At 51.0% G+C, this 26,720-nt stretch overlaps 1 protein-coding gene across 1 annotated transcript in view; it reads left to right on the top strand.

The window, feature by feature from the left end:
- The window catches only part of IGSF9B (immunoglobulin superfamily member 9B), a 57,507-nt gene extending 39,204 nt beyond the window's left edge, over positions 1-18,303 (top strand). Inside the window, exons 18-20 of the mRNA XM_075564070.1 lie at positions 86-1,738; positions 9,257-9,378; positions 11,651-18,303. Coding sequence (XP_075420185.1) covers positions 86-1,738; positions 9,257-9,378; positions 11,651-11,859 — 1,984 coding nt within the window. The 3' untranslated portion in view covers positions 11,860-18,303. The remainder of the gene's footprint in view (positions 1-85; positions 1,739-9,256; positions 9,379-11,650) is intronic.
- Positions 18,304-26,720: the final 8,417 nt, after the last annotated feature.

Here is a 26,720-nt window from a genome sequence, read left to right on the forward strand (position 1 = left end):
GCTACTGTAATTGCTAACAGGATAAGGAAGGGTGGGCTCCTTCTCTTACGCTTTCGCTCCTCCGGCTTGCTCCCGCCCTCTCTAGCCTGTCTTCCGGCAAGGTGAGCCCTGAGAGCATTCGTACACTCCGGGCTCCATCAGAGTCCTCCGACGATCAGGGCCAGCCAGCTGCTAAAAGGATGCTGAGCCCCACGCGGGAGAAGGAGCTGTCGCTGTACAAGAAGACCAAGAGGGCCATCAGCAGTAAGAAGTACAGTGTAGCCAAGGCCGAGGCTGATGCAGAAGCCACCACACCTATCGAGCTCATCAGCAGGGGCCCCGACGGGCGCTTCGTGATGGGCCCTGCGGAGATGGAGCCGTCCATGAAGAGCAGGCGGATCGAGGGCTTCCCGTTTGCTGAGGAGACTGACATGTACCCCGAGTTCCGCCAGTCTGATGAAGAGAATGATGACCCGCTGGTGCCCACCTCTGTGGCCGCCCTCAAATCCCAGCTGACCCCGATGTCGTCCAGCCAGGAGTCCTACCTGCCACCACCAGCATACAGCCCTCGCTTCCAGCCCCGGGGGCTGGAGGGCCCCAGCAGCCTGGAAGGGCGGCTCCAGGCCACAGGCCAAGCCCGGCCACCAGCACCCCGGCCCTTCCACCACGGCCAGTATTACGGGTACCTGAGCAGCAGCAGCCCCGGGGAGGTAGAGCCGCCCCCCTTCTACATGCCGGAGGTGGGCAGCCCCCTGAGCTCGGTCATGTCTTCCCCACCCTTGCACACGGAGGGCCCTTTCGGCCACCCCACCATTCCCGAGGAAAACGGAGAGAATGCGTCCAACAGCACTTTGCCCTTGACTCAGACGCCCACCGGGGGTCGCTCCCCCGAGCCCTGGGGCCGACCAGAGTTCCCCTTCGGGGGGCTGGAGGCCCCGACCATGATGTTCCCTCACCAGCTACACCCCTGCGAGGTAGCTGAGAGTCTGCAGTCCCAGGCCTGTCTCCCCCGAGGACTGCCCCCGGCTGCCCTCCAGGTCCCCGCGGCCTACCCGGGCATCCTGTCTCTGGAGGCACCAAAGAGCTGGGCAGGCAAGTCTCCCGGCCGGGGCCCCGCCTCGGGGCCCGCCGTGGCCAAGTGGCAGGACAAGCCTATGCAACCTCTGGTGAGCCAAGGGCAGCTCAGACACACCAGCCAAGGCATGGGCATACCGGTGTTGCCTTACCCCGAGCCGGCCCAGCCGGGCGGGCGGGCGGGCCCCAGCGCCTTCGGCCTGGATACCCGGTGGTACGAGCCCCAGCCCCGGCCCCGGCCGAGCCCCCGGCAGGCCCGGCGAGCCGAGCCCAGTTTACATCAAGTGGTGCTACAGCCCTCGCGGCTCTCACCTCTGACCCAAAGCCCTCTGAGCTCGCGCACCGCCTCCCCCGAGCTGGCGGCGCGCGCCCGGCCGCGGCCGGGCCTGGTGCAGCAGGCCGACGTGGCCGAGATCTCGCTGCAGCCGCCGGCCGCCGTCAGCTTCTCCCGCAAGTCCACGCCCTCTTCCACGGGCTCCCCATCGCAGAGCAGCCGCAGCGGCAGCCCCAGCTACCGGCCGGCCATGGGCTTCACCACGCTGGCCACGGGCTACCCCTCGCCGCCGCTGGGCCCCGCGGGGCCCGGGGACAGCTTGGATGTGTTCGCCCAGACGCCTGCCCCGCGCCGCCTGGGGGAGGAGCTGCTCCGGCCGGAGCCCCCCGCCCCGACGTTACCTACTTCAGGGTGAGTCGGAGCCGCGAGCCCCCGCCCTGCCCTTCCGGCCCCCTCCCGTGCTCCCTCCACCCCCTCTCCTCTCCCCCCCCTCCCCATTCCCTGCCCTGCCCTGCCCTCTGCCCGGTCCATCCACCCGAATGACAGGGCTTGTTTGGACCGGCCGCAGCGGCCCCTTCGGGGCGCTTCAGGTTGGCCTTGGCGGGGCGTGGTCACTGCGTGGGGGTGGGGCTTAGCGGTCCAGGTACCTGCCCGGAGCGCCAGGGCCCTCCCCAGCCAACGCGGAGCTCGCTGCAGGCAGTCCGGGGGCCACCGGAGCTCGGGCACAGATGGGTGCCTTCCCGCGGTCCTCCCGCTCCGCTCCGCTGAGAGTCTGCCATCATGGGGTCGGTGGCTGACCCAGGGGGGCTACGCCCACAAGTCTGTGTCCAGCTTCCGTATCTCCCCTGGTCCCTCCTCCCTGCTGTGCAGGACCCAGCCGGGTGACCTCCCGCAATACCGCGCAAGGGGGGCTTCCTCTTCCCAAAGTGCCCCTCAGCAGTCCTAGCGAGCTTCAGCCTCCAGCGCCCCCCACCCCCTCCCCGCAGCCTCCCCTAAGGGATCATCCTGAAGGTGGGGAGCCACCTCTCAGGCTTGCTGAATGTTCTCCCTGGAGGCACACGCCCCACCCCACCTGTGTGCCTCGCAGGAAGCTGCAGACAGACAGACAGACAAATCAGCTCCCAGGAGCAGCCCGACTGAAACCGCACCCTCTAAACTGTAGCAGCTGGTGTTCCAGGTACCCGAGTCAGCCTGGGCCACTGTCTGTGCCTCTCTTCTCTTGTCTTCCTCCTCGCCCTTCCTCTCTTCTCCAGTGGCAGTCTCTCTCTCTGTGTGGACCTCTTCTCTCCCCCCATCTTCTTCGGAGTGACCTGCTCAGAGTAGCCGGTGGCATCTCCTAGTGTCCCCCGAGCCGCTCCCTCCCTCTCTCTCGCTGGTTTCGTCCTTGGTCTCTTCTTGGTGTAGCCCCACCGTGGAGGGGAGCCGAGAGGCCCAGAGGAGACTGGGTGGCGGGTAGGCAGGGTGGTGGAGGAGGGCGCCCAGCATTCTTCCTGGTCCTCCTGCAGGGACCCTCGCTCCCCTCCGCCCTCTGGTACCTGGGAGTGCAAGCCTCTCCTCCCGCCCTCAGCACCCCTGTGGCTGCCTGTGGGAGGAGCAGGGAGTGGTCCTGGAGGAGCCGCGCCCTCAGTCAGAGCCCGTGTGCAGGAAGGAGGTGGTGCGCCGTCGCAGCAGCCCAGCCCTGTCGTCTGTGCTTTGTGCTGCGCGCTCATCTGCTTTGGCCCATCGTCCGTCGCTTCTCTGTCTCCTCTCCTCCCCTCAACCCACTCTCGGCTGCCTGTCGGTTCTCTGCTCCCTGCCTCCTCCCTTCCTTCCCTCTGGGTGTGCGGGGCGGTTCCCCGAGCCGATGCTGATAACCGCTTTGTTTCTGATTGATCTCAGCTATCTGGGCAGTGTTGTCGAGACAAGCCTCTCCTCAGCTCAATAGGTAAGGGAGCTCCCTCGCGGCTGGGGCCGGGCTGGGGGTGGGTGGACGGACAGACGGATGGGGGCTTCGCCAGGGCCATTGCTTCCTCTAAAGGGGCATGAGGGGCCAGCCATGCCATCTTCCCCCTCACTCCTTCTCTAGGGTGGCAGCCTTTGCTGCCGCCGCACGAGTAGCCAGGCTTCTGGGTCCCTCACGGAGTACTGCTTCCACAGCGCTGGCCTCGCTTTGTCACTGCCTGCCTGCAGCCTGGGAGAACACCCGCCCCCCCATACCCCCCCAAGCCCCTGCAGTTTTCCTTACTGGCTTCTCACAGAAGCCTGGGCTGCATGCACCCAAGGACTAGAAGCCCAAGGTCTGCTCTGCATCTCTGTATCCTTGGGGTCTGGACACCCCCTCCCTTTCCCCACAGCAGCCACCATGATGGTGCCCCTCTGCTCCTGAAGACCCCGGGCCACCCGCTGTGCTCTGAATCACAGGTCCCTTAGGATGGCCCATGGCTCAGCTCTTCCTTCTGCAGTGGGAAACTGTCCCCACTGCCAGGCCGAGGGCTGGGAGTAGGGGACATGTCCATGCTGCCCTAGGGGCCCCGTTTTCTGTAGCCTGTTCCTAAGGGCTGCAAGGCTGAGGGGTGCACTGCCTTACCCTCACACTCACACTCCTTCACTAGTCACCTCCACTGGCTGGGTCCTAGGCAAGCACTAGGGAAGGGTATTTTGAGGAGCATTCTAGGGGGGGAAGGCAGACAGTCTCCAGGCATAAGATAAGCAGCAGAAATGCCTAGAGATAGTGGAAGGGCATCTGCTCTGCTGGGTTGGCAGCTCCAGGAACCTGGACATTTCAAGGCGTGTCAGATTCGTAAAGAAGCTTGCCCGTGTGACTCTCAAAGGAGCTGCCTCCAGAAGAGACTTCCTTGTCACAATGCCTCAGTGACATGTCCTGTGAGTGCCAGCTGCTTGGTGAGGCCAGAGGGCTCTCCTCTTGGCTCTGTCTGGCCTCCTTAGGTGAGAAGTATCTATATCTCTTTCCACCTAGAAACATGAAGGGAAGGCGATTGTAACTCAGGGTTCAGTAAGAACTGCCTCCCAGAAAAGGCATTGGCTGCCTGGACATTTCTCAGTATGTGTGGCTAACATGTAGGCAGCAGCCAGGAGGGATGGAGTTGGTCTGAGGCTGGCTGAGAGCACCCAGCAGCATGGGCTCTGGAGACTGGGTGGGAAGGGAAGTGGTGCCAGCTCCCCTGCTGAGGGCCCTCTTTAGGATGAGAGCTCTGGAGCACCCTCCTCTGCCCCTGTCTGCCCTCCTTGACCCAAGCAATGGGCCCTGTGTGGACCTTGGAGGTGTGAGAGCTCCTCTGAGCTCTCCAACCCCAGCTCTGCCAAAGTGCCCGGAGCCCCTTCTCCAAATGCTCCTAACGCTGCTCTTCTGTGGCAAACCCTGAAACCCCGGGCAGAGATGTGGAGCCACCAACACCCCCAGCCTGGGAGAAAGGCAGCCCTCATGGGACTAGGTGACAGGGCCACCTGCCTGCCCGCTTGCTTGTGGAAGGCGCCCAGGGCGTGGCAGCTGTGGGGCCCTCTGGAGAAGCTGTCTTCATGCTGCGTCTTTGCATGTCTCCACTTGGTCTTGCTTGGGGAGGCTGTGGCGCCTCTTGTCTACGTTGCGTCTCCCTGTTTCTTCTTCCTTCTATGTCTTTCGTTTTTCTTCTCCTGTAATTGTTCCCCCATCTCTCCTCTTTCCCCTCTCTCCCTTTTTTCTCTTCCCAGCCCCCATTTCAGAATGGGGAGTTGTGTTGTGTGAACTAGTCATTGTCGTGGCCTGCTGGGAGGCAGAGCCATTCTCTCAGTTCCCTGATACTAGCTGTACCCTAGTCTCACACCTTCAAGTCACCCTCTTGCTCATTCATGTGTACTGGGACCCTGAGCAATGCAGGTGGGTCTGAGGCATGCACATGGCCCCTTCGACTAGGGGAACCCCAGGGAGGTGCTCACATTTGGAAGCCCACTAGGAGCCCGTTAGAAAGACATCATCTCTGGGTGAAAGCTGGGCAGGTGCTGACCTCCGGACTCCTGGGCTTCCCTTTTGCCTCTCCCTCCCACGTGAGGGAGGGTCCTCTGTCCCTGACCCACACCACTTGGCGGGTTTGCTTTCAGGTAACCGAGGAGGGGAGAAAAAGCCTCCCCAATTGGCAGAAGTACCTGGGAAGTGTATCGGTGTGGTTAGTTTGCAGGGCATCAAGCCAGGTGACTCCCCGCGGGGGTGGGGGGGTGTCCCTGCTCTGTGAACATACCTATGTCTTTCTTCAGGTGCCCTGCTGAACATATGAGGAGAAGGTGCTAAGACAGAATAGTTGACCATTTTGAGACTTTTGTTTGTTTGTTTAATCCAGGTTTCTATGACTGTGTAGCAATACTTTTTGACTTCTCCTCACATATCCATTGGAAATGAAGGGGACATTGGCATATTAAACTCCAGACAATTGCCAGTAGCAGTGGAAGCAGAAGCAACGCTGCTGTGCCTAAGTTCATGGTTGTTTTGTACAATTTTCCAAACGTAAAGACCCACATGTAGCCCTGCCCTCACGTCTTTCTCCTGTGTAGGTAGGGAGTTTTTTTGATGCTTCTAAGAGCCTTCTCCTGCCATGTTTCTGTGTTTGAGTATGGAGCTAGGATTGGAGACAGGGGGTAAGCAGGTGTCAGGGTGGCAGCAGCTGGACTGCTTCATGTGGGAGAAGTTATTTTATTGCCATCCCTGGACTATCACTTTGGGGAACTATTTACCTGGAGACAGCTTGAGCCTCTAATCTGTTGTGGTCCAACACTTACTCTGCCATAGAGTCAGAGAAGGTGAGAGGTGACAGTCGCTGTTGTGTTGCACGGAAGATTTACTTACCAGGTGCAGGGTAGAAGCAGTGTTTTTCTTCTGTGCAGCTTCTATGAGGGTAACCAAAAAGTATTGCTACTAGGGGACACATGCATGGGCTCATTCCAAAGGAAACTTGTCTACACATGTCTCTGAGTCATTAGACCAGTAAAACAGAAAGGTCCAATGAAAATGGTGGGCTCTGAGGGGATCTGCTGGGCCAGTTAAATGCAAGGCAGAGAGGTCAGCTCAGAAAGTTATAGAAGCAACTGTCCTTTGGGGTCACAAAGGGATGATCTTTAGATAGTCTCTCTCAAAGGACCCAGCGTGACTGGGGGGACACGGTCGGAAGAAATATTAAGAAAATTGAAAAATGTATTGGTGACAAAAAGGCTAGGACAATTGTGCCCAGGATTCTTTATTCCCCATCATGACGATGCCCATCCATCTTGTAATTTTGATCCTGCTTTTTCAGACTCCCGTTTGTTCCCCAAACTCAAAGGACATGTAAAAGGAACCTGATCCGTATCCCTCAAGGATGCCACAGTGCTAGTTAAAGTAGTGCACCTTGAGCACCATGGAATGATCCTGAGGAGGGTTAGGAGAGATGGAAACCCAGCCTTTAAAAATGCGTAGATGGAGACAGAGGGCTTGTTAAGAAGGAAGAGCTTCATGTTTTGACATTTTAATTTTTTTTAATAAAGGTTTCTGTGATCGTGTAGCAATACTTTTTGATTTATCCTCATCTACCCATTTGGAAAGCAGTGGCGTGTAATTGCAAGAATCATGACTCACCAAACCACCACCACCACCACCAACAACAACAAAAATAAAAACAAACTGGACAGTTAGGCAAGGTATTTAATTTACTGTAAGCTCCAGTTTATCTATCTGAAAAATAGAATCCTATATAGTATTGATCTCTCAGGGTTGGTGTAAGAATTAAAGAAAACTATTTGATAGGGTTTGCAGAGCACAGTGCCTGCCATGGTTCCGTGCAAAATAAGTATTGTATGATAGGAACAACAAAAACAGTGATCCTGTGTTGACGGTAGTAACAATATTAATCTCTGAAATTTTTACCTGGCTTGAAAACGTTCCTAGGAATTTTCAGGGGCTCTTTGTACCAGTTTCTGTCATGCCCAGGTGGGTCACTTGCCTCATCAGACCACCATCAGGCAGTCACATTGTATGGTCTTTCTGAAGAGGCTGTCCAGGACCCGGAGACAGATAAACTAAGCAGGTGGGTTCATGTCTCTGATTCTCCTCTCAGCTAGCATGCAGAGGAGGAGGGGCCAGCAGGTCAAGAAACCCCTTAGCGGTGGGGAGAATTATGATTCCTCGGGCCCAGGACATCCCTACGTGTTGCTTTCCTTTCAAGTTCCCTTTCAGCTGCGGCTGCTGTGGCTCTTGTGCAGGATCTGCATGTGTAGTTTGTGGGGTCTGTGAAGGACGAAGGGATGTGACACTGGTGTATAGGGTTTGGGGGTCAAACTTTACTTCTGATTTACATCTGATGGGTGAGTGGACTTATTTCCCTAAGAGGCTGTATGTATGTGTATATGTGCTCATGTATGTGGTCCTGTGTTTGCTTCTTGGCTTGGTGCTGCTGGAGGGCTATGGGGTTCAAGGAGTTGTCTTTGACCTGAACTTTGTTAGCGCTTCTTGGTGCTCTCTGAACTTCCTCAAAAGATGGATGTCATTTCATCACCAAGTAATGCAGGAAACCCGAGGACCAGAGACTTGCCTGTCATTAGTCTGTAAGTTTTCCCTTCTCGCCTCCCCGTGAGGATATCCCCTGTTGAGGAGGTGGGGTTGCATTCTTCCCGTCTCTCTCCATCATTTTTCATTTCCGATGGTTTGCCGACCTTCTGGGGACTTCTTTTCTCCTCATAAGGCTGGTCGTCCTATGTCCGATTCCTTTTAGCCAGGATTTACCAAAAATGGACTCTGCTGGAGATGGGGGAGGGGAGGCGGGGTTGAGGAGAAGAGTGTGGTTCACCTCCATCTCCGGCCCCAGACATCTCTCCTTTCCTGCTCATGTGCTAAAGCCAGTACAGGTGGCAAAGTGTGACCTGTCTCTCTTTCTCCCCTTATCCCTTCGTGTCCAAGGTGGGCTTACCTTGAGAAGAAATAGCCTTGATAAGATATGTTCTTGATTGTTCTCTTGTGATGACTCTTGACAGTTATCCCAGCATGCATACCTTGTCACAGCGAACCCTTTCATTCATCTCTACTTGGTCCCCTTTGTCAACTGGGCAGCACAGACTCCAGTTACTATTGCCTACGTTGTCGTAGCTGGGCAATCAACCCATCAGGAACATGACAAAATTTGTTCTGCAATTGGGATGAAGAGAGACCTACATGGGTTCTTTCCCCAGTAACCCGTTTTTCTGTTTAATTTTAAGAGATAGAGACTTGTTACCGATGGGAGGGGCTCTCTCTTCTATCGTCTTCTTTCCTCTTCCATCTGACTGAGGAGCCCGGAGCCTATTCTGCTGAGGGCCAGGAGACACCCTGCTGAGACTGTTGGCCTTGGATCCGGGTTGCTGCTGGCAGTTGCTTGGGGCTTTGCCTGGATGTTGTAGGTGGAAAGGCAGCAGCAGCCTGGTCAAGTTGGGTTGTGTATCCCCTTCATCTCACTGAGTAGTGGGTTTCTGACTTAGCTCTGACCTTCCCTTTCCTGGCGAAGAAGGGCAGTTCTGTAGGCAAGATAATCGGTGGCTTGCCTTCTGTTTTAATTACCCTTTGCCTTTCATTCAAAGGTCTTGAATGTGATGATTTTCTAGGAACTTCAGATGGTGAGGCTGCCTCCTTCTCTGACCCTTACTCACTCCAGCTTGAGTTGTATGTGATGGGGCTTCTTATTAAAGTCTCTCTCTTCCTCTCCTAGGGTCTTCTGATTGCTCTACCGATTGGTTTCCATTTGAGGTAGGCCCCCCACCCCCCACTGCTGGAGCTTTCGACTGGATTTTCTCACTTCCAGGAGCAGTAGGAAGGCAGGTGTCAAGGAAGCAGCCAGGACATCTTGGACTCCCAGAACTGTATTCTGCTCGCCAGTGGCTGGCTCTTTGGCTTTCATCCAGCCCCTTTGCAGAAGCTCCCGCTTGGGAGCTGACCTGTGCCTCTCTAATTGTCCCTTCCAGGACACATCCACCTGCGCCCGGGAATGCTGCTGCACCTGAGAGGCTGGAGGCGCTGAAATACCAACGGATAAAGAAGCCCAAAAAGTCATCCAAGGGCTCTTCGAAGTCAAAGAAACGATCCGGTAAATGGTGGCAACAGCCCTGCTCCTCTCTTTCCGCCTCGCGTTGCCATTGTTTTGAGAACAGTTTGATTCAAGGTCTCAACCTTGGGCTTTCTCGAGAACTGGATGTCCACCAGCTTCTTTGGGTCTCTGTTTCTTTTTGAATAAAACTTGTCCAGTAATGCACCAATATATTTTTTTCCTGTAAAAAAACTAGAAAGATAGGTTAAGATCTCTGGTTGCTTTTGCAATTCTGTTTCCTCCCACAGAAGGGAATCACTTCTTTCTGTTTGTGTGTGAGTGTGTGTGTGCGCGCGCTTTCAGGACCTTTGTGCATACGTATTTAGAAAATCTACTGTATAATCTTTAATGTGTTTTTTACTAACATCGATAATAGCACATATATTCTCCCCCATTTTGTAACATACCTTGGAAATATCCCTATAGTTCTTTATTATTTCAGGGCTTGTAGTTGGCCATGGGAATGATGGGATCTTGGTGCACAGTAGTTAAGTGTTTGGCTGATAGCTTACAGGTTGGCAGTTCAAACCTACAAGCTAATACATGGAAGAAAGATGGGGCAGTCTGCTTCCCTCAAGCTGCACTGCCTTAGAGACCCTGCGAGGCTATTGTAGTCTGTCCCACAGAGCCACTTGGTGGTAAATGGTGTGACCCTCCATGCTTTAGGGTACATTGTGGCATGCATCTAGCCTCTGTAGGTTGGCCAGAATTTTCTCAGCAAGAGAGAGTAAAAATCTCCATATGTTCTAGAAAGATGCCTCTGTTGAAATATAACCAATGCTTATCGAACATTGACAGGGCCTCCTAAGATAATTCAAAATTATTTTTTTTAAACTTTAGGAAGTTACTTAAGACTTACAAAATAAAATACCCTTTGAATTAGTAGCTTTAGGAGTGTGTCAAAGGAAGACTGCTAAGCTGTTTTCTTTGCAGATATTTAGTATCTACTGTATGGATCCAAACCAAACTCCGTTGCCCTCTAGTTAATTTCGATTCGCGGCGACTCCTGGGCTACTTCCTCAGTCTGTTACTAATGCTACAGTTTACTCAGCCGCTCAGGCCATGTCATCCTCAAGTCTTCTCAGGTCCTCACAGCTCACATCTCGTCCATCTGAGTCACCCTTTATGACCTATCCTGAATATGACCCTTTGCTCACTGTCCTGACAAGCTCAAACCCACTCCTCAGCCGCTCACATCTTCTGCTTTCACCATTGCCATCGACTCTGAACTTGCCGTCCTGCCCCCACCTGTACTCCCTGTATCACATGATCTATATACAGCAAACAGAATGAGCTTTCAAAAAACAAATGCCAATCAGATCCTCTTTCCCTTCATCGTTAGCATGTACACACAAACACGAAGGCACATGGGACTAGATACACACTTCTGATGTCCATCTTGCAAAAGCTTCCTGTTGCAGCTAGCACAGGACCCATTCTCCACCAGAAGGCCCTCCCCATCTTTCCAACCTAGTCGGCATCTCCTCTTGCGTACCCTTCCGCAGCGCAGTGGCCTGCCTTTTATTCAGCACCGTGTCTCATTTGTTCCCAGCGTAGGGCCTGCGCACTTGCCATTCCTTCTACGGAGGTTCATTTTCCTGTAGATCTCTGGAAGGCTGTTTACCTCTCATGATTGAAGTCTCAATTCTTAGCCCTTCAAATCATAAAAAAAGCCGTCTCCTGGTCATTTTCCACCACATAACCTTATTTTATTTTCCTTTTGGCCACTTCTAATATCTTTAATGTTTTGTTTTGAAATAATTTTTAAGTCTTCACAGTTTGCCCCTTGCCTGGGGCATCATCTTTTAGAAAGCGAGAGCTCCCCACTGCTTCCCCAGAAGAACCACCGAGGCAGTGCGAGGCGGCCTTGGTTGTCGAGGAGGAGTCCAGCCCTGACGGTGCTGTAGGCGATGGAACTCTTGCGTAAGGCGTTTCAGCCCGTCCGTCCTTGTGGCAGGAGGCAGGTGAAAGGGTGCTGAAGCCCTGCCCATTGTGAGAAGCGCTGAGCCCAAGATGTGCAACGACACCTGTCAACTGGTTCTCGGGGTCTACAGAGAGGAACATCCTATCCGGTCCGCTTTCTTCGCGTGAGGGGAGCAGGGCTGAGTATTGTTGTTGGGGGTAGAAGCTGGTTTCTCTGCTCCCACCGGGCAGGATTCCTTTGCTTCCTATTAGGAGCCCAGCACATATGCCCTGGCAGGGAAAAGGTGTGCGCGCTGGTGCATTCCATTTTTCACTCACCGCTTTTGTCTACTTCTCCCCTTCTCCTTAGACGGTTCTGCCTCCCAGGCTCAGCAGCTTCCAAGCTCTCAGGTTCTGTGGCCCGATGAAGCTGTCTGCCTCCGAAAGAAGAAGCGACACTCTCGCCCCGATCCCTTTGCCCGCCTCTCTGATTTGTGTCACCGCCAGCTTCCAGAAGACCAGACGGCGATTCTCAACAGTGTGGACCATGACGACCCCGGCCACGCCACTCTGCTGTAGCGCCACACAGCCCCACGTACTCTAGGGCAGGGAGTCGGGTAGAAGGGCAAGGGGAGGGACATGATAAAGGCTGCGTGAGGACATGGTGTGCGGTGGGCACCTGTCCTCCTTGGCAAGTGTGGGTCGCCCTGGCCTTTGTTCTGAGGATGGTCCAGATCCCGGTCTGCCTGCTCTTTGCCCTGTGGAGAGGTCATTGCCCTCTAGGCATAGACCAGCTGATTCTCAGAGGATGGCTGGGGTAGCCCCAGGGGCATTGGGCAGAGGATGGGAAATGAACTGGGATGGGGAGATCTGCCTCCTTCAGTAGATTGATTTCCCTCCTCCTCTCTTCAAAGATCTTGGTAAGCGCAGAAGAGGAAAACACTGGCTCTTAGCTTCTATTTCAGTTTTTCAGGTTCTGGATGAGGGCTTGACTTCCAGCTCATCTTCCAAACTCTACATATATAGAGATAGAGACACCAATGCCTATGTCCGTAGTACGTGAATTTCTCTATGTGTATATATGTGTACATTGAAGCAAAGCGCTGTTTATGTCTGTGGCTGCTGGAGGAAGGAGGAGACCGCAGACACTGAGCACTGCGAGGTAGCTGACAGCGAGCTGGCCAGCTCAGTGGTGGCCTTCTCAGCCGAGTGAACCTTGCCCTCTGCCTTTCCCCATCAAGAGCAGGCCCGGGGTCTTGCCCCGACTCAAACTGCCTGCTTTGGGGCTCGGCAGTGTGTTACCACAGAACTACACAGAAGCCTTCCTTTCTTGGTTCCCGGGTGCCGAAAGGGTGGTCTGGCAAAGGGCCAGGCCAGCATTGTTCTTCCTTCCAGTTTGGCTCAGGCTACAGAAACAGGAGCTGCTCTGCAGTAGGGAAGAGGGGTGAGGCCCTCAGGGCCCCAAACTCGGCTCCCTTGTCAGTCCAGCCAGTGCCATGCTGCGGCTGCGAGACTTTATTTATAACTGCCTCTGGAGTCTGTTCCAAAGTGACTGATTGGACCCTCCTTCCCTTTTGTGGGAGCCAATTCACCAGATTGGTTAATTGTGGCTGTGCAGAGCCCCCCAACCCTCCCCCCCCTCCTTGGGGCTCTTTCTCGGCTCTCAGCTGCCTGTGATCCTCTCTCTGCCCTAGAGCCTTCCTCCACTTCCAGCCTCCAGCTCCCATGGGATGGAATCAAAGGCCCCTGGGGTGCCTTGGATTTCCCTTCTCCCCGGTTCTGGAGGGCTCTGAAGGCCAGGTTATAAATCTTCCTCTGCCAAAAACTTATCCTAGCTCAAACTACTAGCTCCAGAAGCTTCTCCGGAGCCCTCTCATAGATATTGAAGATGAGAATCTCTTCCAGTCGGGTACCGGTGCTGCCCAGGAGTAGGACAGAGGCCCGGGGGCGAGTGGAGACATTTGCCATCTCTTCCGCTCTCCTTGGGTAGGAGACTGGCCTTCTGGCTAGCATGGGGGTAGCTACTGGGGTCCTTGAAGTATTTCTTCTTGGTGCTGCAACTATGGTAGTGGATGTTGGGACAATGCCTCCACCCCATCGGCGTGGACTTTAGCCGAGCTTGGGAGCCGTGGAAGCATGGGACAGGGGCTCTCTTAGTCTCCTTGCACTCATCAACAACTAGCCCAAAGACTTATGCAGGATGGCCGCTGCTGGGACGCGACGCTTTCCTAGGCATCCTGCTGAATGGTCTGGCCCATTTCTGCTGGAGGCCTGCCTGCGCTTCCTGCATCTTGTCCACTGAGCGAGCAGAGACCACTACAATCCCTTGAGATTCAGCCAGGGTGGTTCCCATGATCACAATTCACGTCTATGTGAAACACACTGTGTGGGAGGCATGCCGAGGGGCGGAGTTTCTGCCCTCATCATGTGGGTGGCCTGGTCACTCTGAGACAGGGCCTTCAGGACGGTGCCCCACGCCACCCTCCAGAGGTGCCCACGGCCATGATGAGTGACAGTTGGGTCATTCCAAAGGCAGAACCATCTCTCCCCCGGAACCACCACAGTTTAGTCCCTTGAGCCTTTCTCCCAGGACCACCAGGGCCAGGGCTGCCTGAAGTTCGGGAGCGGGATCTCAGATGGGCTCAGTTTATAGCCTGTTTGGGCTCTTCCTGCTGTGCGTTCTTGACCAGAGGAAAACCTGTGGTCCGCTCAGATCCCAGGCTGCAATATGAATGCTGTGGAATGTCAGGCTGTTAGACCCTAGTATGTCTTAGGCCAAGCCTCCCTGGAAGTCCAAGTCTGAGGGTAAACACAAAGGAAAAGATGAGGAGGAAGACGCACTTGCTCAGAGAGTGGGTGAGGTGCTGAAGACTGGCAGTGTGTGCGCCCTGGGAGCCCCAGTGAGCTCTGTCCCAGGCTAGCAAAGGGCTGCCTCCCTCCTCCTCCCTCTCCTCTGTCAGATCAGACCAGATGCTTTCTGCTGGCCACTGGGTGGCTGCTCTGCTGTGGCATCCTTGAGGTGAAGGAACGACCGTCAACCTTCTTAGACTGGCTTTGGCCTCGTTTTTCCCCTACTAAGAGGGCTTGTGTCTTGTGCCAGTGTCCCTAAAGGCCAAGGGCCTCCCTGAACTCCTGGGAGCAACTTTAAGTGCTTCCATTGAGGACTGTAATGGGAACTGTCAGGACGTGATCTCTTCTGCAGTGGGACGGGAGTGAAGACTTCGCGGCATGCCCATCATTGCCCGTATGTGCACATGGGAAGATGGGTCTGGAGGGTGTCTCTCACGGGGTGTGCCCATCCTCGGGCATCCTTTGCCCACAGTGCTGGCTGGGACAGTCGCAGTGTGCACTCTTACACTCCCCAGGAGCCCCACGCCCCACCATGTGGGAGGCTTAATGTATCTTCTTAACCTCCCCTGTTCTGGTTCAGCAGCCTTAACATGGAGGAAATCAGCTGAAGACTTACCCCTCTACTTCACACTTCTGAGCTACCCTTGCCTTCTGTATCTGGACTTGAAGCTGCGGCTGTCTCAGGAGTCCTGATGGACACCTGGCCAGGCCCTTTGAGGGGGATTTGAATCTGTCATTGTTTAGGGAGAGAAAATGAACAATAAGAGGCGGCAACCTGGGTTTTAGACCCGCTGACCGCCCTGTATTGAGTTGGCTTTGTACTTGAAAAGGAGCCATGAGGATGGGCCATGTGGGGCCCTGGGCCTGGCTAGGGAGGCCTTCCTACTGAGCAGCCTGCCCCCTTCCAGTAGTTTCCTTGAGAGACGGGGATGAGAGGTTGTTTGGGATCCCACTTTCTCTGCAGCCCAAAGGGCTAATAGAGCCAGGACCCTCCTCGAGGAAGCTATAGTGCCTGGGGTCGCTTCACTCTGTTGGGGGGAGGCTCCGCAGGGTAGATTGGGGTGGACAATTACAAGTCGTTTCCCTGCTCTCTGTTTTGATTTGTGAGCGGAAACACCCAGAGTTGAACTCCTTTCAGTTATTTAGTCTTATGCCCTTTTCATGCTGAAGAAACCGGGCAGCAGTCAGATGAAGACTGTCTTGACCTTTTCTTTTTTTTTATCCTTTTGCTAAGGTTGAAAAACAGTGGCTTTTCTAGGGAAGAAATGAACTTCCCAGTCTTCTGGCTTCTTTGCTATGCTGCTGGATTTGAATCCAGGTCTGAAATGTGTGTGGCTGGAGCTGTTTCTTCCAATTTTGTTAGAAAATGATTTTTGGGGGTGTTGGGGTGGGCTGGGGGAGAATTGTACATAAAGGACATTTTATACCCATGTAGAGAAACATAGGCAAAGAAAAGTTAATGGTTCATCTTCGGCTTGCTTTGCTTGCATGTAAAAGAGCTTTGGCCATCGCAGGGATTGCAGGAGCAGTAGGAAGGAGGCAGAGGCTGAGATGGAGAGGGATGTGGGCAGCCCCCAAGTATACCCCATGACTGCTCCCCCTGGCACATCAGGTCTGCCTGCGCCTTCTCCAAAACAGAGAGCCCAGTAGGATGGAGTGTGGTTCCATTATGACTGTATTTCTTTCTATAGAGAGGGGGCAATGGGAGGTGTCTCATGTCCAGCTCCATTTGAATGGGGTCATTAGTGGGACCAGGGATGTTTTGGCAGGGGGAGTTAGAAAAGGCAACATTCTTTTACTACGTGTATATAGGCTTTAAGGGGCATATAGTGTTAGACCAGTCATGGAGCAGGGACCAACCAGGGGTGCTAGGATGTGGCAATAAACTTGAAAACAGGGACACCAAGCTTTATCATTCTCTTTGGGGCTTATGATAACTGAGTTCCCCCTAGGGATACGAGTATCAAGTGTGAGACCATCCCAAGAAGGTGAGGGCTGATGGCTCTTGAGTGAAGGCAAGACATAAAGTAGCAGCAGTGAAAATCATTTGGGGTGTGATGGGCTCGAGTTGGAGGTGGCAGAGTCATTGGAAGACTATTATGGTGGTGGAGTACTGGCCTGGAGACCCAGATGGGATCTTGGCAGAGATCTTGCTTCTGAGCCACCCCGCCTTGCTTCTAGATAACCATGGAACCCTGAAGTGCCCAAACAGAACATGGGCATCTTCTTTGGATGTACAAGTATATCTATGTTACCCATTTATTTTTGGTGCTCTTTAGGTCCAATTTAGGAGGCTTGTCTTGAGATCCTCATCCTATCAGCAGCTCTATATCAGTGGAAGAGAGGGACTTATTCCACAGGCTTCCTGAGTTGCTTCTCACAAGCAGAAGTGGTGAGCTTACCTTTCCTACTCTCCATTCGGAATGTTCGTAAGGTGGTAGAAATGGAGAGGAGGAATTTACTTCTGCATTACACAACTTCTCTTCTTGAAGAGCTAAGCTTCCTTCAGACCAAGAAGCTTCAAAGTGGTTTTATACCTAGACATTTTGACCTCATCTTCTCTTTTCATCAGTTGAAACCACTAGGCTGTGCTTGTGTTAGAAGGGGGGAAATCAGAGACTCTATTCACCGTGGTTGACCTCTGTTCAGATCAAGAGGCAGAATTAAAAATGCCTTCTTTAGAAGAAGTCAGTCAACCAAGGACCAAAACCCAGATTGGAATTTGCCACTCTTGCCAACTTACTATTTCCTTAGGGGTGACCATTACCACCCCTTATTCTAGATGGTAATGGATCTACTCTGGGCCAATATCATGTTTCCTCCTGCTTGTACTTTAGAATAAAACATAACTTGAGCAAATATCACATCCCCATGGGATGTTTTGAGTGCTGAATGTTGAGCTGCTGAGAGAGTAGAAAAGGTTTTCATGTCCTTCTTAGAAGCTAATGGAATAGATCTGCACAGACCGAGTCAAGTGTGAAGACATCTCCATTCCCCAACGGGTTTCTGTGTAGGATAAGGAAGGATTACACATTGATGCATCTATTATTAATGCTTTGCCATATATTATAACAAGAGGAGGCAGGGTGCCTTGAGACTGATAAATACTTCGTGGGACAGCAATTCGTAGTTGCGTGTTCTTTTCGGTGACGGGTCAGTAGTTGTAGTTAGGGATTTTGAAGAGGATGTTGAAATGTTATCTGTCTTGTACCATTGGCTCAGAGAGCTGGATTGGGGGTTAGAGTAAATCAGCACGAGCTCTCAGTTCCTGGTTTTGGTAATTTGGTTACCCACTTTCCCCATCCCAAGAGATGGTGACAGGAATGGTCACCTGGGCCTGCTTTTTCTTTTAGGGCTTGGAGGAATGTACTCCACCATTTCCACCTCTTCTTGTCACTGGGTTACCCAGATGTGTTTTAGGAATTAGGCCAAGCCTCGCTCCCCACCATCCTGCTGCTCCCCCCTTCCCCTGGCACCCTCATATACACACCAACTTGGCTTCTTTTCCTTGCTCACCCCCTTTTTAAAATGGTTCTAGGAATCTTGAACTTGTGCATGGTTTCTGATTGGAGGTGGCTGGGTGGGAAGAGAATCTGGGAGGGGAGAAGGGTTGGACTCTGGTGGGGCGAATTGCATTGTCAGCCTTAGAAATACCATGAGCATGCTTTCGGGTCATGTGCAAGGTCCTCTAATAGGTGTAAGGGACAAATGCCCTACCTTACCTCGTATTGGTGATGGGGGCTTAAAGGCTTTTAACTACCTTTTGGCTTAGGGCAGATGCAAACATTTCCTTTTGATGGAGAGGACAGACCTCCTCGTGATCTTCTGGCTATCCTTGAGAGGGGACCTGTCCATCATTCACTCTCTCTTTGTATGTCTATGACAAACAAGACACTACGAAAGGTTTGCCATGAGTGGACAGTTTATGGCTGAGTCAGAAATGGGACTGCTTCACATTTCCCTCTTAGCCATCGGGTTTTCTCCAGGTTTCTGAGCCACAGCCAGGGGTCTGTGCCATGTATTCATTTCCTGGGTTCCGGAAGTTGTGTGTGTGTGTAAGTGTATCTTAGAGACTGGTAGGGACACACCGTTTTCCTCAGTAGTACCAAAATTTGGAAATTCTCATTTTGGTTGACTCTTGGTCTTCTAGATAACATTTCAAAAGGAAGGTTAAATTAGTATTATACCATCTTTAGTGTATTTTTATGGAGATTGTATATAAAATTATATAAATATATATATAATTTGTTATATTTTAAGGAGAGAGGGGGACTTATTAGATAAGGGGGTGGGTGGGGAGCAAGGATCAGATGCAATAGCAGTGACTGGTAGACAAGACAGTGGGACATTTCAGGTGTGGGAGATGGGAGGGCAAGAGATTAAATCCAGGCAAGAGACATGGGGACCCTAGATTTCTGCACACACATATAAAGAAAACCTATATAAAGTCTATTTACTGGTATCTATCTATCTATCTATCTATCTATCTATCTATCTATCTATCTATCTATGAAGTCATAGTTTGCTTTATTTTTATGCCTATGCATATACCTTGAGCACTGCTACCTTTCCTGCAGTGGTCTGAGATACTTGCTCATGTCCTGCTATCTCTTCCTTGCCTCTCTTCCCTCTACTTCTCATCCTTTCAGTAACCTTTGGGGCTTTTGGATAGAAATGAAAAAGAAAAAAAGAGAGAGAGAGAGCAAATAACACACTCGCAGAAAGGGCAAGCGAATCAATTGTGAGAGATCATACTAGATCGCTACAGGTTTTTCCTTTACTGAGATTATGGGCAGTTGAGCCTGCTCATTCATCCCCACATTGTTCTGGAGTGGAATCCAGTGCCTCTGAAGCAATCTAGCTCAAAAGCATCAAAAGGGCGTGGCTGAATGTCAGCTGGAGGCTTAGAGTCCTGCCTGTGCTGGCTTGCACCACCTTGACCCAAGCCGCACCTCGAAGGAATAGTGTGGGGCGGAGGCATCTGGGGAGAGTTTTGAGAGGCTGCCACCAGGATTTAGGTCCCAGAGATCTGTGCCAGTGATCCTGGAAGTGTTGTGGCTTGCAGCATTTTGTGCCACATTTTCAGTCAGTTATTCTTTTGAATTGGAAAATTAAATGCCACCAGAAAGGAGCTGGCCCACTCCTGGGACACTGTGTGTGAGAGGAGACCCAAGCGGTAGTGATAGGCATGGCTGGGAGCCTGAGGATGGGCAGGAGGGTTCTCCTGATACCTTGCCTGTGCCTTTTATAGGACTGTACTGCCTTTTAGAAGAACTTCACCCAGGCTATGTGTTTCTGGCGTATTTGAGCAGGAATCAGTGTGCCGCCCTAAGAATTCCAGACCTTATATTTCCTACAGGGGCCAAGCCCTTGCAAGTCTTGGCAGCTGTCTTCTGGGTGCTAGCCATTTCCTCATACCTGCCAAGAGCTCAGAGGGATGGGTTTACACATGGTGCAGGGTCAGATGGTGCAAGCAGCCGGACAGTGCCTGGCTGCCATCTCCCTGCCCTATCCTTGCTCATGAACTAGAACAAAAAGGCAATACCAATCCTCGTCCCCCAAAGAAAATATGATGCTACCCAAGAGTTGTCTTAGGGAATTTGATCCTGAAAGGAGCTAAGAGGCCTCATGAGTGGGGAGGGCTCTGTTTACATTTTTGGGTGTTCTGGGAAGAGTAGGTTGGGGTGGAGCTGAAATCTGACTCCTGGTTGTTAGACTTTCGATGAACCTTATGGAGTCCTGCCACTCATGAAGGGCGCCAAGATCAGGTGCTCACAATACTTCCCATTTTCAATGCCACAGTAGAACATGAGCTTGGCGGGCCTTCAACACAGGACCCCTGTGGCACTGTCCATGTTGGCAGGTGACAGATCATTCCATAGTGTCTGCAGGAGATCAGGGGGGTATGCAGTAAGATTCTTCAGAGAGGTTAGCATGATAAAGCTCACATTCTATGCCCTATCCCAGTGTGGGACTTCCTGGAACCCACCATAGCATCCACACAAACAGGAGTTTACATCATTGCACTGTTGACTCTTGGAGTCACCCCCCCCACCGCCCCCATGTCTCCATAGCCTATTTATCCCTCTGGCACACATACAACCAGCACAATCGATCACTCCAGCACTATAGGCACCTCGAGACTAAGATTCCCAGTCATCCCAGAGTTAGTCCCAAACTCAACTTTCCTTCTAAGGCTTCAGCCTTAGAAACCTCAGCAAAAAGGGTTGGGGACCTCCACAAACCCACCCAATTCCTCAGTGGGCCACTCTTCACCTTTGGGAGGAAAGAGAAGATAAGGGTCATATCTGTTACCTGGAAATTTTGGAGTTTGGGAGGAACTTCTGCTCGCTCTTCTCTTTTCAGTATCCTGGCCATGAGTTCATGCTCAGACAGGTGATGGTGGACAGATGTTCAAGGGGTAGCCCAACATAAATATCTAGTTTCTCTAAAGGACCAGTTACTTCCAAAGGCATGTGGGGCAACGTGATTTGGACTTTGATTGTAGGTGGAACAAGCATTATTTCCTGTCTTATTGAACCTTTCAGGTAGTGGAATGGATTGTCACTACCAGGGATGGAGACTTGGTCCTGTGATTGGAACACACCCCTTTGGTATGTTACTTTGGGTAGAAGGAATATTGAACGTTGGTGCTCTTACCATTTGGTAGAAGATAGGGGCTCTAGAGTCTTGTTATAGTTTTGCTACTTTTTTCCAGCTATATAAAAAATAAAAGTTGGGAGTAGACAAATCAACTGGGAATTGCTTCCCCAAGGCTCAGTGTGAGGCCATGTGGTTTACTTTTTATCACCAACCAGTAGTTTGATTGCACATTGATTTTTTTTTTTTTTGAGGCCCTACCTCTCCTCTTTGCTATAGCTGGTCATGTTGAGCCCGTTGGGGATGTAGAAGTTAAGAGGGGGATATCTAGGCAGCACTTTTCTTGTAAGTAAGGGATTGACTACAGTGTTGGAGTATTGTCCAGGAAATGATGACTGTGTCTCGGGACTGGGACTGGGTATTTTATGGAATTATCTTGATCATTGGAAGGAAGAATAGCAATTTAAATCACTATTCATCAAGTTACATGAGTAAATATCTTTCTATATCTCTATAGATATATCCAATGTTGAAAATAGATTTAATTTCCTAACTACAATTGCGCCCAGACCTAATTTCGTACCTATTGTTCCATCCAGACTTATTTTCCTACCTACGATTCATGGGCCAAGTGACCAAGGGCATGGATGGGTGCTGCTTTCGCCATTTGCTCCTTCTTTTCCTAAGCCTAATTTGAAGGGGGCACATCCTCCTTCATGCCAACTACATCTGGTCCCCTTTTTCTTCAACAGTTTTCCACCGCCCAGAAAGACTTCATCATTCTGTATGTAATCCTTCCATTGCACACATGGGGGTAATTTTTATATGAATTTCTTTCCCTCGTTTCATCCTGTGGTCTATAAACCCACAGAAGGCTCGGGGGGTGAACAGGCAGTGGGTTGGGAGGGACTCCGATGCTGCCTTCCCAAGACTCCTTAGGAACTTAGTACCTCTAGGCACCCAGTGGCCTCTTACATCAGTCTTTCTTTTCTGATAAGTCTGGATGTGACTATCTGTTTCGTCATGGGATTTCTTACTCTCATTTCGAACTTTTTCTCTTCCTTAACTTTCTTTGGGGGCTACCCCTCATCTATGCCAGATGACGTTCTGGTGACGACCATTTGAACCTCGTTTCCATTTCTTGAATATTGAGTATTACAATGTAACTGCGCCAGGGTGCTCTATGGTGCTGTTCCTGAAGAGTCCGGTTGGACTGAAACGCCTTCCTTCCTCTGGTTCTTTAAATCTTGTTGTATTTTTTTCTTCTATTTATTTTTTTCTCCCTAGGGGTTTGGGGTGGGAAATTTAGGGGGTGGTTCTGTGTTCTCTCTCTTCGTGTGTATGGGCCGGTTAAAGTCAGTTTTAATGAGAAGCTGGCTTCTTAGGGGGGGTGGGGGGGTGTTGGTCAGCTTCGGTTCAACATTAAAAGACAGACCAACAAATTGTACAGCTGCACATAGAAGAACACCACGGAGTGGGAATATGAATGGCAACTAGAAGCTTAGTTTTTAAACTTCAGGTATGTAACTCAAAAGTAAATAAAAACACTATTTTTTCAGTAAGCATTTTTTTTCTTCCAAAAGACAACTTAGAAATATAAACTTTAGGAACGTTAAATTGGTGCTGTACCAAAGCCTTATATGAACGTAATCTATATTCTGTATACTCTGTCTCTGTTGAGCTTCCTGCTCTCTCACCCTCTTCTCAAAAGCCTGGGAATGCCAGCTTGTGCCAAGCCTGGGGCTGGGTTGGGGGCACCTGTGAGCCAAGGAGAAGCCTTGGAGAAGATGGGGGTGGGGGGTGGTGACCATGTGGGCCACCATTCTACTTCCTGAGTCAAGTGTGAAAGGAAACCAGGCGTGTGTGTGCACACTCATGTTTATGTGTGGGGGTTTTTGCGTTTGAACACGTGTGTGTGCACATGTGAAGGCATGCTTAAAGATACAAATGCCAAAGTGAATCCATGAACTGGGCCCGGAAAGGGAGGTCCACGTTGGCTCGGGGAGTGGATGGATGTGGGATGGGGAGAGTGTTTGCTCCCCTGTGTTCGGTCTCCCTCCCTTTTCTCTCTATCAGGGCATGGAGACGCACTGGAAACAGCTACACTCTCAACCAGGTGCTTTTCCCTCAAAATATCCAAACTCTTAAGGATTTACTAAAGGCCCTTCCAAGGGGTGGGTACCTCCAACAATCGAATCACAGACTTGCAGACTAGCAAGGGCTTTTCTCCTGCCCAAGCTTTCTTGGTTTCTTCGGGGAGAAGGCTCCTCTTGCAGGTTCCCTGGGCTCCCTGTTCTTGGGTCCAGGCCTGCTCTAGCTGCCGTCACTACACACAGGTGGACTGCTATGGGCTGACCTGCCCCTTTCTCTCGGTCCACAGTGAAGACCACGAAGCAATAATGCCTGCCCTGGCTATGGAGGGTAGTGACTCCTCTGGCCATTGACTCTTGCCAGTTGACAAACTAAATGACACCCTCCCTTTAATCAATTAGGGAGCCAATGTGCAGCCTGCTTCGTGCCCAGGCTGTCATGTCAGGCTCCACTCGCTGGTATTTTCAGGCTTGCTGAGTCCCAACCAATTCATCACCAGTGACACTCCATATCCATCCTGAATTGAACATTAAAATAAGCAAACAAAGTAAAAAGGCAACTCTGAGGACTAGTGGTATGGCCGGCGAAGGCCCCTGGAAGTGTTGCAAGTTAGACCGATTGCGAGAAGTTTAGTATTTAATTGCTTCTCATGTAACATTACTCTGCTTCAGAAATGTTTTGTATTTTGATATAAATAAACATTTGCTAAAACATGTCATTTTCTAATTTTCATTTCTTTATCAGAAGTCTTCAGAGATCTGCTTTTATCTCTGGCTGTATGTGCTCCTAGTCAGTCCATTTTCAACTCATGCCTCAACCTGACTCCGGATGGAATTGAGGCTGGGGAATCACGTAGCTACTCTTCAGTCATTGAACAAATATATATATTGAATGTATGGTATGTGGGAGTCACTGTCCGGTTCACTTTGGATTCACCAGTGCGCCTAATAGGCAGTTTCTGCTTTTATTGGGCTCATATCCAGTGGTAAGGAGACAGACAATAAACAAGCGTGACAGTAATAAAATTACATAGTGTAATGTGAGAATCTCAATTTAAGGGATGTTTAGAGTGTGGCTGATGCTCTTTGTAGTTTAAAGGATTTGCAGTGGGGCTTCAGGGGAAGCTGAAACTTATTCTGCCTCTCTCCCAAGAAGAACTTATCCCAATGTCTGAATGCACATAAAACTGCACAATAATTTGGTTGAGTTTTAATTCCCTTTATAGGCTTTTTATAACGGAGCCTTTTGGTGGGGTAAACAGTTAACACATCCTGCTGCTAATCAAAGGTCCATCCAAAGACCTGGCCATCTGCTTCTGAGAAAGCAGCCACCGAACACCCTGTGCAGCTCAGTTCCCTTGACACGCACAGAGCTCCAGGGGCCAGGCTCCGCTAGACAGCATCTATGGTTGGAGGCATTTGTGGTTCAGTGGCAGGATTCCCACCTCCCTTGCAGGAGACCTGGGCTTGACTCCTGGCCAGTGAACTTGGTGTGCAGCTCCCACCTCTCCGTCTGAGGAGGCTTGTGTGTTGTGATGCTGAGTAGATTTCAGCAAAGCTTCTGGCCTAAGACTGATCAAGAAGACAGGCCTATATATTATCGTTTTGAATACACAGGCGCTCCCAGGAATGGTGCAGGACCATGCATGCTTCCTTGCGCTGTTGCATTGTGCATGGAGTTGACGTGAGCTGGGGCCAATTTAACAGCAGCAGATAGCAACAGCAGACAAGGTTTCTAGGGGAAGGTGTGCTGCCTAATTATTTGATGGTTTGACTCCATCTTTGTCTAAATGTGTCCCCAGTTGTAACAGGATCTGGTCCTAGGCAGAAATTCATATAGAAGACCTAGTGGCACTGCCAGTCAAAGGTGCCAATGGCCCTATAATGGAATTTTGGGTTTCCTTTCACTTGAAGGAATGAGCACACTTACAACTTAGTCATCTGAGTGGATCTGGCTAATTTGACTGCTTAAGTGGATGCTGTCCCACCCTCCCCTCAACGCCTGTCTCCTTTCTTGGCATCCTTTCTTCCTTATGTTCTACTTGGCTGCCATCATTTTCACCTTGCTCTCTATTGATCACTTCTACTCTATGCTCCTTCTAATTACATTTGGTGCGAGGAATCAAAGTACAACCATCCTATTTTTGCCTGTTGTTCCAGGTGAAGAAAAATACACCAACCAACCAACCAGACAACCAACCAACCAACCAACCAACCAACCAACCAACCAACCAACCAACCAACCAACCAGACAACCAACCAACTAACCAACCAACAAGACAACCAACAAGACAAACTAGGAACAATAGATCTGTTAATGAACAAAACATTCCCCAGTTTTAGACTTCCAGATAGACTTCCCCCAAAGCTATATCAAGGGAACATTGCACTAGGAGTATACTAGTGTATCTGTAGAGTTTTTCCTTGTTTTAGTGGGCTGTCCGAGTCTCTACATTATCTGCTTTCCACTTCCTCTTTCCTTTGCCCCCTTCCTTTTTAGGAAGTCATAATGAAAAATCTTTTAAAAATATGTATTTCTGAGATCCTCTGGTTCTTGCTTTTTACAGGCAGGCACACCGTGTAGTACAGTCTCCTATTTAAACAGTCTCTTTTCTTTCCGTCCATCTCTCCTCCCACACCGCAACTTGTTTCACAGTGCTAAAAAGCAGCAAGAAATTGCTTAGAAAATTAAAACAAAGCCCCCCAATTTTCAAATCATGGACCTTTATTTTGGCCCTTATCTTCCAGGCTGCTGCGTTCCCCAGATGAAGTTCTACTGCCATTGATTCTTTAAGGTGACACCTTGGAACACTAGCGAGTCATGCCAATACTGCTCTCAGTGGACCATCAAATGAAGTATACTATCAAAAGGTTTGGGAGAACCCATGTGACAGTGTGCTTGGTAGACTTTAGAAACCTGAAAACAGCACTGATTGCAGGTATGTTTTAGGCTCTAGAGTGCAGGAGGAACCTGACTCAGACCTGTGAACTAGATCACTCCCTGCTATTGAGTCTGTGCTGACTCATAGTGACCCAGGGCCAGGGTGCCACTATCCCTTTTGGTTTCTGAGCCTGTTAACTCAGTACTGGAGTAGAACATCTTCTCTGTCGCCTGGGGGGCAGCTGCAGGTATCCAGCTGCTGACCTGGCTGTTAGTGGTCCAACACAGTTGGCATCCCAGCCTCCCTTTGTGGGCAAAGTCTTTCCTCCATTTCAACAGAACCGTTTCCTCCTATGCTCAGAGGCCTTGTACTCTGACGATAAGCCAGGTGTTAACTGAAGATCTCAAGAAGCTTTGGTTTCTAAGATCCTCTGCACAAGACCCCGAAGTCCCACACCATAAATTCATCAATCTGCTTGGAGAAACTTCTTTCCATTTTACTCCTAAGTCCAGCCTATAAACCATATGCATTTACAATGATTTGCTTTCTTTCTCCCCGTGGAAAAGCATCCTTATGCTGAAGTTGCCGCTTTGCAGCTGATCAGTGTGGGCCACACTAGACCCCACCGAGCGAAGTAGGTTCTCTTGTCAGCTCCCATGCTCCAGAGTAGGTACCAGAGGGGAATCAGACCTTCTTTATATTCACAAACATAGATGTTCCCAGGCACTCCCTTGGCAGGTCGAGGCTAGTCCCCAAGCTTCTGCATCTCAGCCAGCTAGCTCTTCTAGGAGTAAGTTGCCCCGCCCCTTGAAGCCTCATCTCCTTTCTCTTTGAGAGAGAAGCTGGTAGCAAAAGCCAGGAGGAAGCTGCCTCCTGTCCACCTGCACTCTTCTCAAGGACCATTGCTCTGGATGCCCACACCACACTCCCCTTTCCCTTCCCTCCCAGGCTCTGGGGACACAGAAGTGGGGTGTTGTGAGATGGTCAGCTATGCACCCCTCACCAAGTTATACTGGAG

The sequence above is a fragment of the Tenrec ecaudatus genome, chromosome 12 (assembly GCF_050624435.1).
Source record: "Tenrec ecaudatus isolate mTenEca1 chromosome 12, mTenEca1.hap1, whole genome shotgun sequence".
Classification (NCBI taxonomy): domain Eukaryota; kingdom Metazoa; phylum Chordata; class Mammalia; order Afrosoricida; family Tenrecidae; genus Tenrec; species Tenrec ecaudatus.